Raw genomic sequence first — 17,170 nt, 5'->3', positions numbered from 1 at the left:
TATATTGCTTACCTTTCAATTAGAGATGGATGAAAGGATACTCCACCCTCATGCCTTCTTTCATCATATTTGTATGGGCAAATATTTATCTACATATTATGTAGATTATCTACTATAAATATTATCTACAAATGCTGTAGCGACTTTGTCTACCTTTGTTCCTACCTTTCAGTTCCTTATTGTAGACAGCCATGAGCAAATGTAACTTGAAGAGATATTCTATAAGTGTAAACAAAAAAGCTTTGTATACGTGCGACCTAAACAGCTGTGAATCATCATAACCTAAACTTTGTATAAATGCTCCCTAAACAGCCTGGTTGATCAAAGGGTCCCAAGGGCAGAGAAACAACACTTGCGTATTAACTATGGCTTTTATTGACATTCATGAGCAAAAAATTTCAGTAAGCAGAAGCAGTGACACACACCACATGGTACTATGTACAGTCCTCACAGTCTTCAGTAAATATATATATATACAATTAGTCGATCAAATTACAAAACAAAAGGTGGATAACAGAGGCAAAATGATGGGAAAAGGGGGAGGGGATGGATGGGAAGAATGGGGGGCTAGGTAAGGGGGGGTGATGGGGGGTAGTTTGGTAAAGGGGGGATGGGGCCGGAAGAAAGATGGGGTAGGGGGTGTGACAGGTTACGTTGGCATCACTCGTATTGTCTAACATTCTACAGAATAGCAAACTAATAGACAAGCTTGTGAAGCCTTATTGTAAACCACATCTCCCATGGTAAACCTCCACTATGGGAGTGGTTGGGTGGGTTTACCCCCCATGAACGCACTGTAGCCAATTTGGCGGAATTCTGTAACCCGTGACGTGACTTCACTACCCACACTGGGACTACAGAACCTCCCCCTCCCCCCCCCCCCGTCATTGAATGGGGCTAGGAAACCAAAAAGCATAATAAACTTTTCTCCTTATGTTCAACAAAACCATTGTACTAAAGGTCTCGATACAATTTGTACAAATAAAGTACATATAAACTGTTGCATTAGGAACATATTGTTTTTTTTACTCAGAACATAAATTCCTCAAATATATATAATTATATATATATATATATATATATATATATATATATATATATATATATATATATATATATATATATATATATATATATATATATATATATATATATATATATGTCTGACAAGAACACAAAATCACTTACAATCTGTCTGTTAGCATACTTCATTGTTAATTTATAACATTAGTCTGTTAAACCGTCATCTAACAACTTCACTTTTATCCTAGAAAAAGTGAAAAGTTATCGCATCGACAGACACACATACTCACAGGAAAGGAGACACCCCATAGCCTTTATCTAGACAAATAAAGTAAAAAAAAGAAATCTCATTAGTGTGAAATATCTTGTAACTGGCTGCTTCTCCAAGGGGGAAACATAACTGGAGCGAGTTTCAGGGGCCTGTGTTTAGCAAGATCACTCGTACACTGAGTACCAACTTGTTTTGTACACCTGCTTGATACCTGCTTGATGGGGTTCTGGGAGTTCTTCTACACCCCAAGCCCGGCCCGAGGCCAAGCTCGGGGAGTTCTTCTACACCCTAAGCCCGGCCCGAGGCCAGGCCCGAGGAGTTCACTACACCCCAAGCCCAGCCCGAGGCCAGGTTCGAGGAGTTCTTCAACACCCTAAGCCTGGCCCGAAGCCAGGCTCGGGGAGTTCTTCTACACCCCAAGCCCGGCCCGAAGCCAGGCTCGGGGAGTTCCTCTACACCCCAAGCCCAGCCCGAGGCCAGGTTCGAGGAGTTCTTCAACACCCTAAGCCCGGCCCGAAGCCAGGCTCGGGGAGTTCTTCTACACCCCAAGCCCGGCCCGAAGCCAGGCTCGGGGAGTTCCTCTACACCCCAAGCCCAGCCCGAGGCCAGGTTCGAGGAGTTCTTCAACACCCTAAGCCCGGCCCGAAGCCAGGCTCGGGGAGTTCTTCTACACCCCAAGCCCGGCCCGAAGCCAGGCTCGGGGAGTTCCTCTACACCCCAAGCCCTGCCCGAGGCCAGGTTCGAGGAGTTCTTCAACACCCTAAGCCCGGCCCGAGGCCAGGCTTGACTTGTGATGTATAAACATTGTGTGTTCAAATGATCTCTTTTTCAACAGCGATCTGATATCTTGATTACAATTCATGACATAACTACAGGGGTATAGGACACTACATCTCGGTCATTGTGGAGGGAGCATTGTGTTATGAGCAACATTGAGCAACGTAGGAAGATTTCTTAATTTGTTATCTGAATTATGTGATACTGAATATAATTCACGCCAGCATCAGATATACAGCAACGCCAGGCCCAAACATTAGCAGTCTGTGATCAGTGATTTTGGAAAATAGTCTACGTTAATTGGTAGCGGAGGGTAGGGGGGGGGGGTTAGAGAGCCCCAATAGCGTTGGTGGGTTTACAGGAGAGTTCTTGCACAGTGGCACCCATGTTGGAGGACCCCTCCACCTTGTTGGCTCTGCTGGAGGGCTCTTCCACCTTTTAGAGCCTGCTGGGGGCTCTTTCACCTTGCCCAACACAGGTCCCAAACTCGACCACAAGAGCACTCACTCACCGTGTAACTCTAGCTGGCCTCTTCTAGCAAGGAGTATTTTTTACAGCTTATTATTTCTATAATATTACTTGAAGTAGTCTAATCACTATCGTAGGCATGTCTATCATACAAAGATGCACCCTTCTATATCAAAAAAGGTTCCACCAGGATCTATACAAATACCATTGAGACGAGTGCCTTGAGCTCTTCAGGACTCTCAACACAATTTGAGAACATTTGTTTTCGGGATAATGTGATGCCGGACGCTGATTAGTTGAATATGTTTTAAGAGGCTTGAGCCACTCAGTGAGCAGATTATAATTCCTGAAAAAGGGCCAGTGACAGTCGTCTCAGGCTCATGAACGCCCTCCCCAGTGTAGCATGGCTACTGCGGAAGGCGTTCTGCTCTCACTGGCTCACGAACACCTCCCTAGAGCCTAGCCTGGCTGAGAGGGAAAGCGTTCTGCTCTCACTGGCTCACGAACACCTCCCTAGAGCCTAGCCTGGCTGAGAGGGAAGGCATTCTGCTCTCACTGGCTCACGAACACCTTCCTAGAGCCTAGCCTGGCTGAGAGGGAAGGCATTCTGCTCTCACTGGCTCACGAACACCTCCCTAGAGCCTAGCCTGGCTGAGAGGGAAGGCGTTCTGCTCTCACTGGCTCACGAACACCTCCCTAGAGCCTAGCCTGGCTGAGAGGGAAGGCATTCTGCTCTCACTGGCTCACGAACACCTCCCTAGAGCCTGGCCTGGCTGAGAGGGAAGGCATTCTGCTCTGTCTCACCACTCTACCGACCTCCAGGAGAGCTACCAACCAGCCTGTACATAAGTTAGGCCGGTAAGCACAATAACAATAGAGAAAATATACTACATCGCAGGAATTTGATGAGAAACTGTTACAAATGTGCTATTCCTATGTATTTTTTTTTCTTCTATATGGAATAGTAGCATGTGTACAAATTAAAATTCTTTGTAATGGACTTTGAGGACGACTACCGGGGCCTTAAGCTTTTGAAAACATGTCCACTGACACGCCTAATTACCAGGGCAACTGCCTTCTCACCGGTGAAATATATATATATATATATATATATATATATATATATATATATATATATATATATATATATATAAATATATATATATATATATATATGTATGAATGTGTGTGTGTGTGTGTGTCTTTTTGCATTCAAACTGAAGAGTCAGATAATTTAAGAAAATGTTTATATATATATATATATATATATATATATATATATATATATATATATATATATATATATATATATATATATATATATATATGTGTGTGTTTAATTGAATTAATTACAATTGTTTTATGGTGTATATAACTGACATGTGAATTTGTTTTCATGATAAATAAATTAGAGGAGTCTTGAAATGGAAACTAAGAATATGTTAAGTCAGTGGCCAAACATTTCAAAATAGGAAATTTGTGAATAATAATAATAATAATAATGAATACATTTATCGGTATTGACTTTAACTATTGAAAACAATAGTAGTTTAGTAAACACTATACCCATAGTAATATTTTAGTATTGTTCACTGAAGAAAATTATTAGAAATGTGAAATAATCTTAGGTTTCATTAAGTCCGGCTGCCTGTTTGCTCATTCTTGAGAGAAGGTGATTGAAAATTTGATGGATAGATCAAGTGTAGCACCTGACACATGATCCTATGGAGCGATGAGCGGTCCTGTAGAGTCTGGCGTGGTGGTGAGCCTCACTGCGGAGTCACGCGGAGTCCTATGGAGAGCCAAGCGCGCTCAAATAGAGTGTTGACTGATTGTAATGGACTGAGGCGTGTTGGGGAACTTAAGACCCGCGGTAGATGTAGAGTCGAAGTAGACGTCCGTCGTCCGGTTGAGGGTTAGGTAGGTAGTATCTACCTAATCGTAGATACTCGTAGATACTACGAGTATCCACCTCGTAGTACCGTCTCTCTCAGTCCGGAGCCGATGATATCTACCTGCTTGATTCGGGTGTAATTGCTTATTTGGCGATTCTATTCAACGAGTCAATTTCTTGTTTCAAAAATGACATCATAGAGAAAGCGTATGGATGCTTACACAGAGGTCCAGACTGTTGCAGATGTGCAGCATTCCATGCTCTCCATGGTTGCAGGTGTCCACACAGACCTCCAACACTGCAGTTGTCCACACAGACCTCCAACACTGCAAGTGTCCACACAGACCCCCAACACTGCAGGTGTCCACACAGACCTCCAACACTGCAGTTGTCCACACAGACCTCCAACACTGCAAGTGTCCACACAGACCTCCAACACTGCAGGTGTCCACACAGACCTCCAACACTGCAGGTGTCCACACAGACCTCCAACACTGCAGGTGTCCACACAGACCTCCAACACTGCAGGTGTCCACACCGACCTCCAACACTGCAGGTGTCCACACCGACCTCCAACACTGCCAAAACGCATCGTTGGTAACTTCGTGTCATCTTCCCTTCACCTCCGCTGCCTCAACACACCGGTCGTGCGAGAGGTCATCACAGTCTTCCGTATGCGAACACACCAGAACGAGACAGCGCTGGCCATCCGAAGCGAGAAGAGGTTTAAAAGATGTCGTCAGAAGATATTTTTGAGTCGGACAATATGAGGAACGCCTAAGGGAGAGAATGAGCCTGGTGGCACGGCTGGCATTAAGGAGTGCCATCAGTGTCACTGTCACTGTCTTTCACGCAGTTGAATTGTACGGTAGCGCTCTGCTTTCTTATATACTTTATATCGGGATTTTTCTGGCAGAGGCTCGGAGGACGAGGCCACTCTGTTCACGTCCTTGATAAAAGCTTGCGGAACTGGCTTTTGCGCCCACTTTTTGCTGCCTCTCGGGGACTGATGGAGGCAGCGCGCCACTCAGTCAGTTCAACAGCCTCTGACGCTCAGCCATAAGCATCGGTTAGGCTGCCACTTAAAAGTTTGCGGTTTATCACAAATAAATGGATTATTGCCACTAGCGCCTCGGGGGGGCTGGCACCACGACAACCGCAATCAGAACAAATTGTTAAGTTAGGCGGGACAGTGTTTCCACCACGCCAAGGGTCGGTCAGCCCTGCGCGTGTGATAAGGAAAGCCTAATAGGCCACAGCCTCACTCTTGAGAATCGTTTATTAAATATTTTGTTGCGTAAACAAACGCAGTATCTCAGCAGAGCAACACTAGAATTTAAAATGCACACATGGAATAAATCCAAAAGAGTCGACAATGTTGCATCGTTGGGGATTAAACCCACTGAGACGGCGGTCGCTGGGAAGTTGCAGCCAGCGATCTGCAACCAGCGCTCATTGCGTGAGCGCCCGTCCAGTCTCCTGCGCAACATCTCGGGTGATGGAGGCTTCCGTGTAGTCCTCTGTGAGTGAGTTCTAGTGTCCCTGGGCTGTGGGCGCGGTGTCGACGGTCATCCCGATGGCGGGAGTCTAAAGTCCGCTGTGTCACAAGGTGTGGTAGTCGTGGAGGATGTCGTGGTGAGAGGGCGGCGCCAGATGTGGACCGGCCGTGTGATCGCTCGAGACATTAGTCGCTGTATGTCTGGCCGCTACCGCCGCCGCCGCTGCCAGGTTCAGCTGTGTTTGGTAGGCGGCGGCGATGGCGGAGGCGGAACTGACGGAGGCGGGGACAGGCGCCACCGAAGACATGCCGTTGGCGCCGCCGCTCACCTTGCTAAGTTCGCTGTAAAGGTCCGTATGTCCAACAGATTCCTGTAAAGAGAAGACATTTACAGTTGTCACTTGTCTTAGGAACAGCACACGAAATATGTAAATATATTAGAATAAAGTAAAGAGGCAGTCGTGCCTGCCAGACTCTTATTTTCCAGAAGAAGCCTAGTCGATTCTATCAAAAACAAGAGCAATAGGCTACAAAAATATTGATATAAGGAATGTTATTTAGTCCCTAAGATAAAGTGATGATATGAGCTATAATATGATTATAACACAACTATAGTTAGAATAATATATTGTGAATTAAAACAAAATTGATATAACATTTTGTAGTTAAAAATATCTTTTTTATTATACACCTTTCAGGAATACCCTATTTCTTGGTGTGTATACACTAAGAGTTTACTTTAGTCCTGGATAATGAGCAAGACTAAAGTATCCCTGTTAGTCCTACAAGAGATTCTTTATAAAAAAAAATTTAGTATAAAGAATTGCTTAATACTTTAATCCTACAAAGCCTAATGTATTCTTGCTATTGATATATTCTGGCTAAGCCTGATGTATTAAGCTATTGTGGTTGACAGGCCTTGAGCCCAACACCAATAAACTATTGACATGACATGACAGAGTGACGAGACACAGGTAGTAATGCCATAGTATTTCTTACTGAAATAATAAAATAAAAGTAATGCAAAATTTATTTCCATAGAGATGACAATGAGGACTGTCTTGATATTCTAACCTACAGCATTAATATAACAAATTATTGTGATAAATAACATCCCTATATATTAACCTAATACAAGTTTATTATATTAGACAAAGAAAAGAAACTCGTCTACAAAGAAAATCTGAAAAGGAAGATGGATTAACTTAGATCTCTCGCGAAAGTCAACACAGATCTCTAGGAATCTGTTGCATTAAGACATTCTTAGTGTGCTGTTATATGCCAGCTCATCCTCCTGTTTTGGTGGTACTTATAGTAGAAATTGGCATTATTGAGTTGAACCAACCGGAAAACTGTTTTTCTACTTGTGAAACTTTCTGTTTAACTACTACTTGAAAACTGTTTTGCTATGTTGCAAAAACAAACTAAACTAACCTAACCTAACATTTCTAGGTTTAATACATGATATCTGAGGCCTAATATAGTACATATGTGTGCTATACTAGGCCTAGTAACATTTAAATTTGTTTTTTAGTTTTATTTTTCAGACTATAAAGTGAATAGTACAAAGTTCTACTATGTAATTACTTAAAACGTCAATATTTGTACTATGATGCATATAGATACAAAAACTACTATCTAAACAGGAGAATGGGTTGTAGGAGGAGGGTAGAAATAGCCTAAACAACTCTATCCCTTTGAGATGTATTTTTTTTGTGTTTCAAGTACAGTAAACATACTTGAACTTGAATATGTCGTATATGAAGTGTTGCTTGAACAATGAAAGCTTTGGTGTTTTACTTAAGCTGAAGGGCAGTTGAATTGAAATTGGAAATGAAATGAGTTTATCGAGGTATAAATACACACACAAAGGGATGAGGTAGCTGAAGCTATTCTCACCCCGTTCATTTGTTCTTTCGTTAGTAATATGGGAGGGAGGGCCACACGTTTGTAATATAAGAGGGGCCACACGTTAGTAATATAAGAGGAGAGCCACAGATAATTGCAATACAGAAAGTGAGGCTATGTTAGGCATTAATATACACTAACATCAGAAGTGAATATGAAAATTTGTATCTTGTGAAGCACAGTATGCATTTTGGACCTACCAGAGCTACCGTGCAGCCCACCACAGCTACCGTGCAGCCCACCACAGCTACCGTGCAGCCCACCACAGCTACCGTGCAGCCCACCACAGCTACCGTGCAGCCCACCACAGCTACCGTGCAGCCCACCACAGCTACCGTGCACCCCACCACAGCTGCCGTGCAGCCCACCACAGCTACCGTGCAGCCCACCACAGCTACCGTGCAGCCCACCACAGCCAATTAACCTGAGTCCACACCTGCGTCCTCACTACTCAGCGCTGCGATTGCAATCACTGATACTTGCGATGATATCAGGCGCACTGGCCGGAGTCTCCCGTTATCAGCTCTGCTATCACCAGGAGTTTAACTCCTGCTCTATCATCACCAGGAAAATTATACTAAACGAGTGACAGAGCAACTCTATCATCGCCTTTAATTCCTGTTACAGCTTACGATGCTAGTAATAATTTTGCTTTCTTTTATTATTGTATTCTATTTGCATTGTGAATTGATTATTAAAATTATTTCTGGAGAGATAATTGTTGATATCCTCGTGATTATTAGAGGTTATTGAAATTATTATTGCTATTATTTTGATATTTATTAGTGGTATTATTATTTTATTTAATAGCGGCATTATTATTTCATATTATTAACAGTATCGATTCAGTATTTATATTGTGTTATTTTGAATATTATTGTCTAGGTTATTATGATAATTAGTACCACCATTTAAGTAAAAAAATTGTAATGGAAGAATATTAGTTGTGGTAATTGTTGCATAAATATATATTACAACTGTGATTACTACTGTAATTATTAAACAGGAGCTGGAGCTGTGACGAGGGTTCGAACCTAACCGCAGGGTGTTCCCAGATGCACGCTCTCTAGCCCACTGCGCCACGACGTGGTAAAGCTCACCAGGCGCGCAGGTTCGAATCCTCATCACTGCTTCTATGGATTTTATCACTGATATATCACGATAATGGGATTTTTCTGCGTATTATTATTAATATTGTTTGTGGTAATTATTTTAATTATAAATTGGTTATTGGTGCCGACTGCTTGTCCTGGTGCTCAACTCTGGTATGACACTCGTGTCAGAGGCGGGCCTGCCCTCGTCTGGCACTGATGGTGATGACACTATGGTGTCAGAGGCGGGCCGGCCCTCGTCTGGCACTGATAGTGATGACACTATGGTGTCAGAGGCAGGCCGGCCCTCGTCTGGCACTGATAGTGATGACAAAATGGTGTCAGAGGCGGGCCGGCCCTCGTCTGGTACTAATGGTGACACCATCAGTGTCTGCCTGATGACATAGTGGTGTTTAAATGGTGACTTAGTAATACGTCTCATAGCTGGAGTATTCCTGGATTAAGTTCACATATATGATTGACTGTGTCACATATATGATTGACTGTGTCACATATATGATTGACTGTGTCACATATATGATTGACTGTGTCACATATATGATTGACTGTGTCACATATATGATTGACTGTGACACATACATGATTGAGTGTATCACATATATAATTGACTGTCACATATATGATTGACTGTGTCACATATATGATTGACTGTGTCACATATATGATTGACTGTGTCACATATATGATTGACTGTGTCACATATATGATTGACTGTATCACATATGATTGCTAGTCATTAGAGGAGAGGCGCATAATACAAGAAGATACACTAATACAAGAACAAATACATCACTACAAAAAGAGATACATCAGTTCCAAAAGATATACATCAGCACAAGAAAAGATACAACAATACACGAAGAGCTAAGTTAACAAGAGGAGTAATGCAGAGTACTCTACATTAAACTCTGCAGGATAGAAGAGTACCACACATACACGGAAGCAGAGCAGAGCAGAGCTGCTGCCTCCACCACCCCAGCCTGTAGACTCACCTGCACCATGTGGCTATTAACGTTGGGTAAGGGTGAATCTAGGGAGGAGAGAGAGGGCTTGACCTCATCCAGGGACTCCGAACCGCTGTCCAAATGAGTAGAACCGCCTTGGGCCGCCCCACCGCCGGAACTCTTGCCGTCTCTGTCGTCAGGGGAGAGAACCAGTTGTTAGAAACGCTCAATCTAACTTATATTACATGTAAAAGCTTGTCATGGGGAAATAAAAGAATGTTACAGGAGGAAATGGCTGTGGTTATTAACTCACAGTAGGCTGGATTGTGTAAGGTAACTGTGACTCTGAGTGTGTAGATTTACAGTGCCACTATATATGAATATAGTGGCACTATATGTCAAGAATAATGTGTGGGCCCACCTCTTCCCTCGCACTTAGATATGGCTTCTTTGATGGCCTACCTAAAGCTGTTTCCAATTTCGAAATGTTCTACCCCGGGCTCTATCCAATTCTGAACTGTCCAGCCTGAAATTGTGTCCAATTCTGAAATGTCCAACCTGAAATTGTGTCCAATTCTGAAATGTCCTATCTTAGCCTGTGTCCAATACTGTGGTTCCACTCCAAGATAAGCAACACAAATTATCTCCGGACCAACTACGGGTTCACCATAGCCCGTGCTGCTTGGAGCTTTTTGTTCCAAGTAGCGAATCTTAAACACCACCAACGTCTCCGGACCGAGAAATAGAACACAATATACTATATAAAACTCATCATTTAGTTCACTCTAGTGACGTGAGGCGCCGCAAAATGACTCGTTACACTTATTTGTATAAATGGAAAAATACCATTAACTAGTCCCCCTATAGTTAAGTCGATTGGTCTTACTATCGCTCACTAATCAAAGAAAAGACTAAATAGTCCTCCGTTAAACGAGCGATAATTATTGGGAAAAGCTAAATGAAATGAAATAACACCAATGGCAACTTCCTTAAAAAAAAAACAGTTAGACAAATAACCTTTTAAAATCGATTTTCTTTCTTTGTCCCGACATGTCGTTAGGTAAACAAACAGCCTTGTTTACCCTCTGAGGGACCGTCGTCCCGCTGGGTATACTTTGCGTTCCTTTGTCGTTCCTGATTCTTGTTGCTTGCGCTTTCCTGTCGTTCTTTGACACTAATTACATTGTCAAACTAAATTTGAAACTAAATTATTGTCTGTCGAAGATGGTTGTGAAATATATACGAGCAATTCTTAGACAGTGAATATAGTTAGTTTGTTTAGACCGTGTTCCGAGCATCTCTACATCAGCAGGCCATGCTCCGAGCATCTCTACATTAGTAGGTCATGCTCCGAGCACTCCTACATCAGCAGGTCATGCTCCGAGCATTAGTACGTCATCAGGCTATGCTCCGACACTCTTTCTTCAATCTATAACAGATTTTTTTTAACTGGACGTCACTGTGTATGTGTGGGACACACACACACACACACACACACACACACACACACACACACACACACACACACACACACACACACACACACACACAACTGAAGAACTTTTTCAGTGTCAGAGTAGTTAACAGGTGGAATGCATTAGGCAGTGATGTGGTGGAGGCTGACTCCATACACAGTTTCAAGTGTAGATATGACAGAGCCCAATAGGCTCAGGAACCAGTACACCAGTTGATTGACAGTTGAGAGGCGGGACCAAAGAGCCAGAACTCAACCCCCGCAAACACAACTAGGTGAACTAGGTAATACAAACAGTTATTGCTTCCTGGACTTCAAGATTACCGTATTGAAGACCGTCATCTTCAGAAGATCTTAGTCAACAGAATCCGTAAGTGCTGCTGGTTAGATGCTATTGAGCAATACAGTAGTTATGGTGACTTTCTGGCCACAGTGGAGCGAGAGTGCTGACCTGACCTCGACTGACCTGGAAGTTTGCCCGGGAACAACAGGAAGTTCTGTTGACCGAGGTGAAAGTGGTAGAGTGGAGTCTACCTTCCAACCACTGACACGCAGCCACCTGGAGTGGTACACTGTAAGTCGTTTCATGTATTATTATGGTTGAATATCTCTTGTTTCAGAAGAGTGTTTTGTTGCGTAGCAAGAACGCCTCCACACACACACACACACACACACACACACACACACACACACACACACACACACACACACACACACACACACACACACACACACACACACACACACGCACATAACTGACTGGCTTAATAGAATTCTACGACTAGGTGGCAAAGATTAAGCAAGAAAGAGAAGGCTGGGCGGACTGCATTTTCTTGGATTGTCGGAAAGCCTTTGACACAGTACCGCATAAGAGGCTGGTACATAAGCTGGAGAGACAGGCAGGTGTAGCTGGTAAGGTGCTCCAGTGGATAAGGGAGTACCTAAGCAATAGGAAGCAGAGAGTTACGGTGAGGGGTGAGACCTCAGATTGGCGTGAAGTCACCAGTGGAGTCCCACAGGGCTCTGTATTCGGTTCTATCTTGTTTCTGATATATGTAAATGATCTCCCGGAGGGTATAGATTCATTTCTCTCATTGTTTGCTGACGATGCCAAAATTATGAGAAGGATTAAGACAGAGGAGGACTGCTTGAGACATCAAGAATACCTACACAAGCTGAAGGAAAGGTTGTTGGAGTTAACACAAGCAAATGTAATGTAATGAAGATAGGTGTAGGGAGCAGGAGGCCAGATACTAAGTATCATCTGGGAGATGAAATTCTTCAAGAGTCAGAGAGAGAAAAAGACTTGGGGGTTGACATCACGCCAGACCTGTCCCCTGCAGCCCATATCAAGAGGATAACATCAGCGTCATATGCCAGGCTGGCCAACATAAGAACGGCATTCAGAAACTTGTGTAAGGAATCATTCAGAACTTTGTATACCACATATGTCAGGCCAATCCTGGAGTATGCAGCCCCAGCATGGAGTCCGTATCTAGTCAAGTATAAAACTAAACTGGAAAAGGTTCAAAGGTTTGCCACCAGACTAGTACCCAAGCTGAGAGGTATGAGCTACGAGGAGAGACTATGGGAATTAAACCTCACTTCGCTGGAAGACAGAAGAGTTAGGGGGGACATGATCACCACATTCAAGATTCTCAAGGGAATTGATAGGGTAGATAAAGACAGGCTATTTAACACAAGGGGCACACGCACAAGGGGACACAGGTGGAAACTGAGTGCCCAAATGAGCCACAGAGATATTAGAAAGAACTTTTTTAGTGTCAGAGTGGTTGACAAATGGAATGCATTAGGGGGTGATGTGGTGGAGGCTGACTCCATACACAGTTTCAAGTGTAGATATGATAAGAGGCCAATAGGCTCAGGAACCTGTACACCTGTTGATTGATGGTTGAGAGGCTGGACCAAAGAGCCAAAGCTCAACCCCCCGCAAGCACAATTAGGTAAGTACACACACAAAATCTTTTTTCTCTCCCTGCCAGCCTTGAGTGTGTGTTTCAAGAGAGATCTCACATTATCACGAACATAAACACTGGGATGTGTGACACACTCTGGAGTGAGTTGTGCACTAGGCAACACAACACTCTTACTGGTGAAGGGGGGGGGGGGGCAGGGGGGTTGTGCAGGGAGGTGGAGCAAGGGGGTGGTGCATGGGGGTGGTGCAGGGAGGTGGAGCAGGGGGGTGGGTCTGGGAGGGATGGGCAGATGGTATCTCTAGGGGCAGCAGTGGGCAGGAAGTGTACCCAATGAATGGTCGCATATTTTCAATTTAACTCGCACAGATTATATATATATATATATATATATATATATATATATATATATATATATATATATATATATATATATATATATATATATATATATATAATATATATATATCAACCCATCCTCTGAATTGACAACGTTTTAATACTTGTAATAAGTACATTTCCTGACTGTTATACATAGTACATAATTGCACTTATGGGGCTGTTACATTTACCCATCCCCCTCCCCCGATTTAAATCTCCTCGTTTTCTGTTTGGACACTTGAAATTTTAAGATGAAATTTTAAAGTTCAGTTGCTATAAACAAGTTTTATATATTATGATTTTCTTTTTCACTTTTATTAAACTATAGAGATTTTAAACAAAATTTGAAAATATCCTGAGTTACTTTACAATTTATTGAAATATTTTATTTTGTTTTATTTGTTTTATAATACTGTAATATCAATATAGCTATAGGTTAAGTAATAGTTATAATAAAGATGCAATAAAATGCTTATCTTCACAAACTAAGACGGTTAGGTTAGGTCGTGGTTTTCTATTCAGCTTTTTAGGTAAACTCAAATATTCACCATATATTAGACAATACGATTTAATACTAAGTGTAAATAAGTACAATTCTTGACTGTCATACATAGTACATAATTGCACTTATGGGGCTGTGTACATTTACCTCCCCATTTTTGGAGGACGGGCTGATATATAGATATATATATATATATATATATATATATATATATATATATATATATATATATATATATATATAACAAACGACGCGTTTGTGATAGTGAATATAAATTAACATGAATTATTTGGTGTAGAGAGACTCCCAGTGGACTTATTCAAAATATGTGAGTATAGTGTGTGTGTACTCAGCTGCTGCAGGCTGTCTGCTGCCCCAGCTGCGGCCACACCTCCCACCACCACCATCATCATCATCACTACCACCACTGTCATCGCTATCATCACTAACCACTACCATCATTACTACCACTACTATCATTACCACCCCACTACTACCACCACTATCATCACTATCACCACCACCACTACCACTACTATCTTCATCACTACCACTACTATCTTCACCACCACTACTATCTTCACCACCACCACTACTATCTTCACCACTACCACTACTATCTTCACCACCACCACTATCACCACCACCACCACCACCACTGTCAACATCTTGGAGCCGTGTAACAATGGTTCAAAAAGCAACATACGTTTGTGGTTTAAGCTTAAAACAGGTTCGACACCTCCATTCTCCGCAAGACCAAGACCAAGGCGCTCAGATAACACACCACATAGCCCCCCCCTTTCCCCCCGTCCCATCCCAAATCCTTATCCTGACCCCTTCCCAGTGCTATATAGTCGTAATGGCTTGGCGCTTTCCCCCTGATAATTCCCTCCCTCCCTCCCCCCCCCAAAACACACATTGAGAGCTGAGGACAGCAGTACAGTGCTTGGTGCAACAGTGTCCAGAAATGGTGGCTACTAGACTTGAACCCAGACAAATGCAAGCTTATGGTGATAGATATAGGAGTGAGAAGGCCTCAGATATAGCACCTTGGACCTTTCCGAGCTTTAGTTTCTACGTGAGAACCATTCTTGAGTGTGCTGGCCCGGCTTGGAGCCCCTGCCTAAAGAAAAAAAAAGGAAATGTTCAGAGATATGTGTAATACGGCGCGTTCCTCAGGTCACAAGATTGAGCTGTTAAGACAGACGCCAGGAAATTGACCTCCACCTCACTGGAGGAAAGAGTAATGGTAACGACCTGTAAGACACTAAGGGGAATTGATAAGTAGAGCAGCAGTGTACAAAGTGGAGAATAGTAGAACGAGACGACGTTAAGGAAACTGGATACACAAATAATAAAGATATCAGAAGGAACTTTTGTTCAGAAATCATGTATAAGCGGAACGGAATAGATGAGAAAGTTGTAGAGACAAACCCTCCACTCGGAGAGTACGACTAGGTGAGTTCACACACACACACACACACGGATCTCGGGACCAAAGAGCCAGAGCTCAACCCACGCAAGCACAACTAGGTGAGTACACACACAAACACACACTCACACACACACACACACACACACACACACACACACACACACACACACACACACACACACACACACACACATTTGTCAGAGTAGTAGACAAATGGAATGCATTAGGCAGTGATGTGGTGGAGGCTGACTCCATACACAGCTTCAAGTGTACATATGATAGAGCCCAGTAGGCTCAGGAATCTGTACACCAGTTGATTGACAGTTGAGAGGCGGGACCAAAGAGCCAAAGCTCAACCCCCGCAAGCACAATTAAGTGAGTACACACACACACACACACACACCCCGGAGTATTGGGTTTCATAGGGGGGGAAGGGGCTGCGGCAGGCGGTTGAGAGAGGGGGGGGGGGGATGCTTGGGCATGGGGGGGGGGAGGGGGGAGGCGGAGACGACAAGCAGTGTTGCCATCTCAACATCATGTTTCCATAATTGTTGAATGATTATAATTTGACTAAATAAAGCCATTGACACTAAACATTACCATCAATTTGCTTCAGTGTTTCTACAAACATTTTATGTATAACATATTTATATTCCAGAATATACAATGAGCTCTGTTTTCGTGAATCATTTTGTTCGTTTTTGTTTTTCCATCAAAAATGCGGCATGTTGGTGTAGCCTAAACTAGTCCAAGAAGGCGAGACACCGCCCAGCCTCGCTCATGTTACATAAGAATCATAAACGCTGAAGAAATAACACCTCTGAGGGACTTGAGCACTGTAGAGCTTGTGCTCAAAGTTCTCTCTCTCCCTCTCTCTCTCTCTCTCTCTCTCTCTCTCTCTCTCTCTCTCTCTCTCTCTCTCTCTCTCTCTCTCTCTCTCTCTCTCTCTCTCTCTCTCTCTCTCTCTCTCTCTCCTCTCCTCTCCTCTCTCTCTCTCTCTCTCTCTCTCTCTCTCTCTCTCTCTCTCTCTCTCTCTCTCTCTCTCTCTCTCTCTCTCTCTCTCTCTCTCTCTCACTCTCCCCCCTCTTCTGCCCAGGTAAAGAATCCCAAGTGCCTCAGAAAAGGCCAAATAGTGATTGGCCTTTTAATGGTTTTCATTGAGGAGGCTGGGGAGGGAGCTAGGGGGGGGGGGGAGTGATGAGAGGGAAGGAGATGGTGAGATGGAGGGAAGGGACAGAGGGGGAGGGGGGGGGGGAACTAGAGAGATATTGGAGGAAAAAGAATAGAACAAAAATAAATAACACCATAAATATAATGGTATTAAATAACCTACCACTGACTGCAACCCATCAATACACACGTATATTAAATGCAGTTCTTGCATCTGGACTATTCCCCACATACTTCAAAATTGCCACAATTAGATTCATCCCCAAGCTAGGAAATTCTCCAACCCAAACTCAAAATTACAGAGCAATTTCCCTCGTCGAAATACCTGGTAAAATATTAACAAAAATAATTGATCAAAGGCTTGTGAAGTACGTGGAAG

At 43.1% G+C, this 17,170-nt stretch overlaps 1 protein-coding gene across 1 annotated transcript in view; it reads right to left on the bottom strand.

Moving 5' to 3' along the window:
- Positions 1-352: 352 nt before the first annotated feature.
- The window catches only part of LOC123759678 (homeobox protein SIX1), a 200,690-nt gene continuing 183,872 nt past the window's right edge, over positions 353-17,170 (bottom strand). Inside the window, exons 2-3 of the mRNA XM_045744888.2 lie at positions 9,944-10,085; positions 353-6,302 (exon numbers count right to left, since the gene is read on the bottom strand). Coding sequence (XP_045600844.1) covers positions 6,036-6,302; positions 9,944-10,085 — 409 coding nt within the window. The 3' untranslated portion in view covers positions 353-6,035. The remainder of the gene's footprint in view (positions 6,303-9,943; positions 10,086-17,170) is intronic.

This window comes from Procambarus clarkii, chromosome 8 (assembly GCF_040958095.1).
Source record: "Procambarus clarkii isolate CNS0578487 chromosome 8, FALCON_Pclarkii_2.0, whole genome shotgun sequence".
Taxonomy (NCBI): Eukaryota; Metazoa; Arthropoda; class Malacostraca; order Decapoda; family Cambaridae; genus Procambarus; species Procambarus clarkii.
This window is presented reverse-complemented; position numbering and strand designations above follow the sequence as displayed.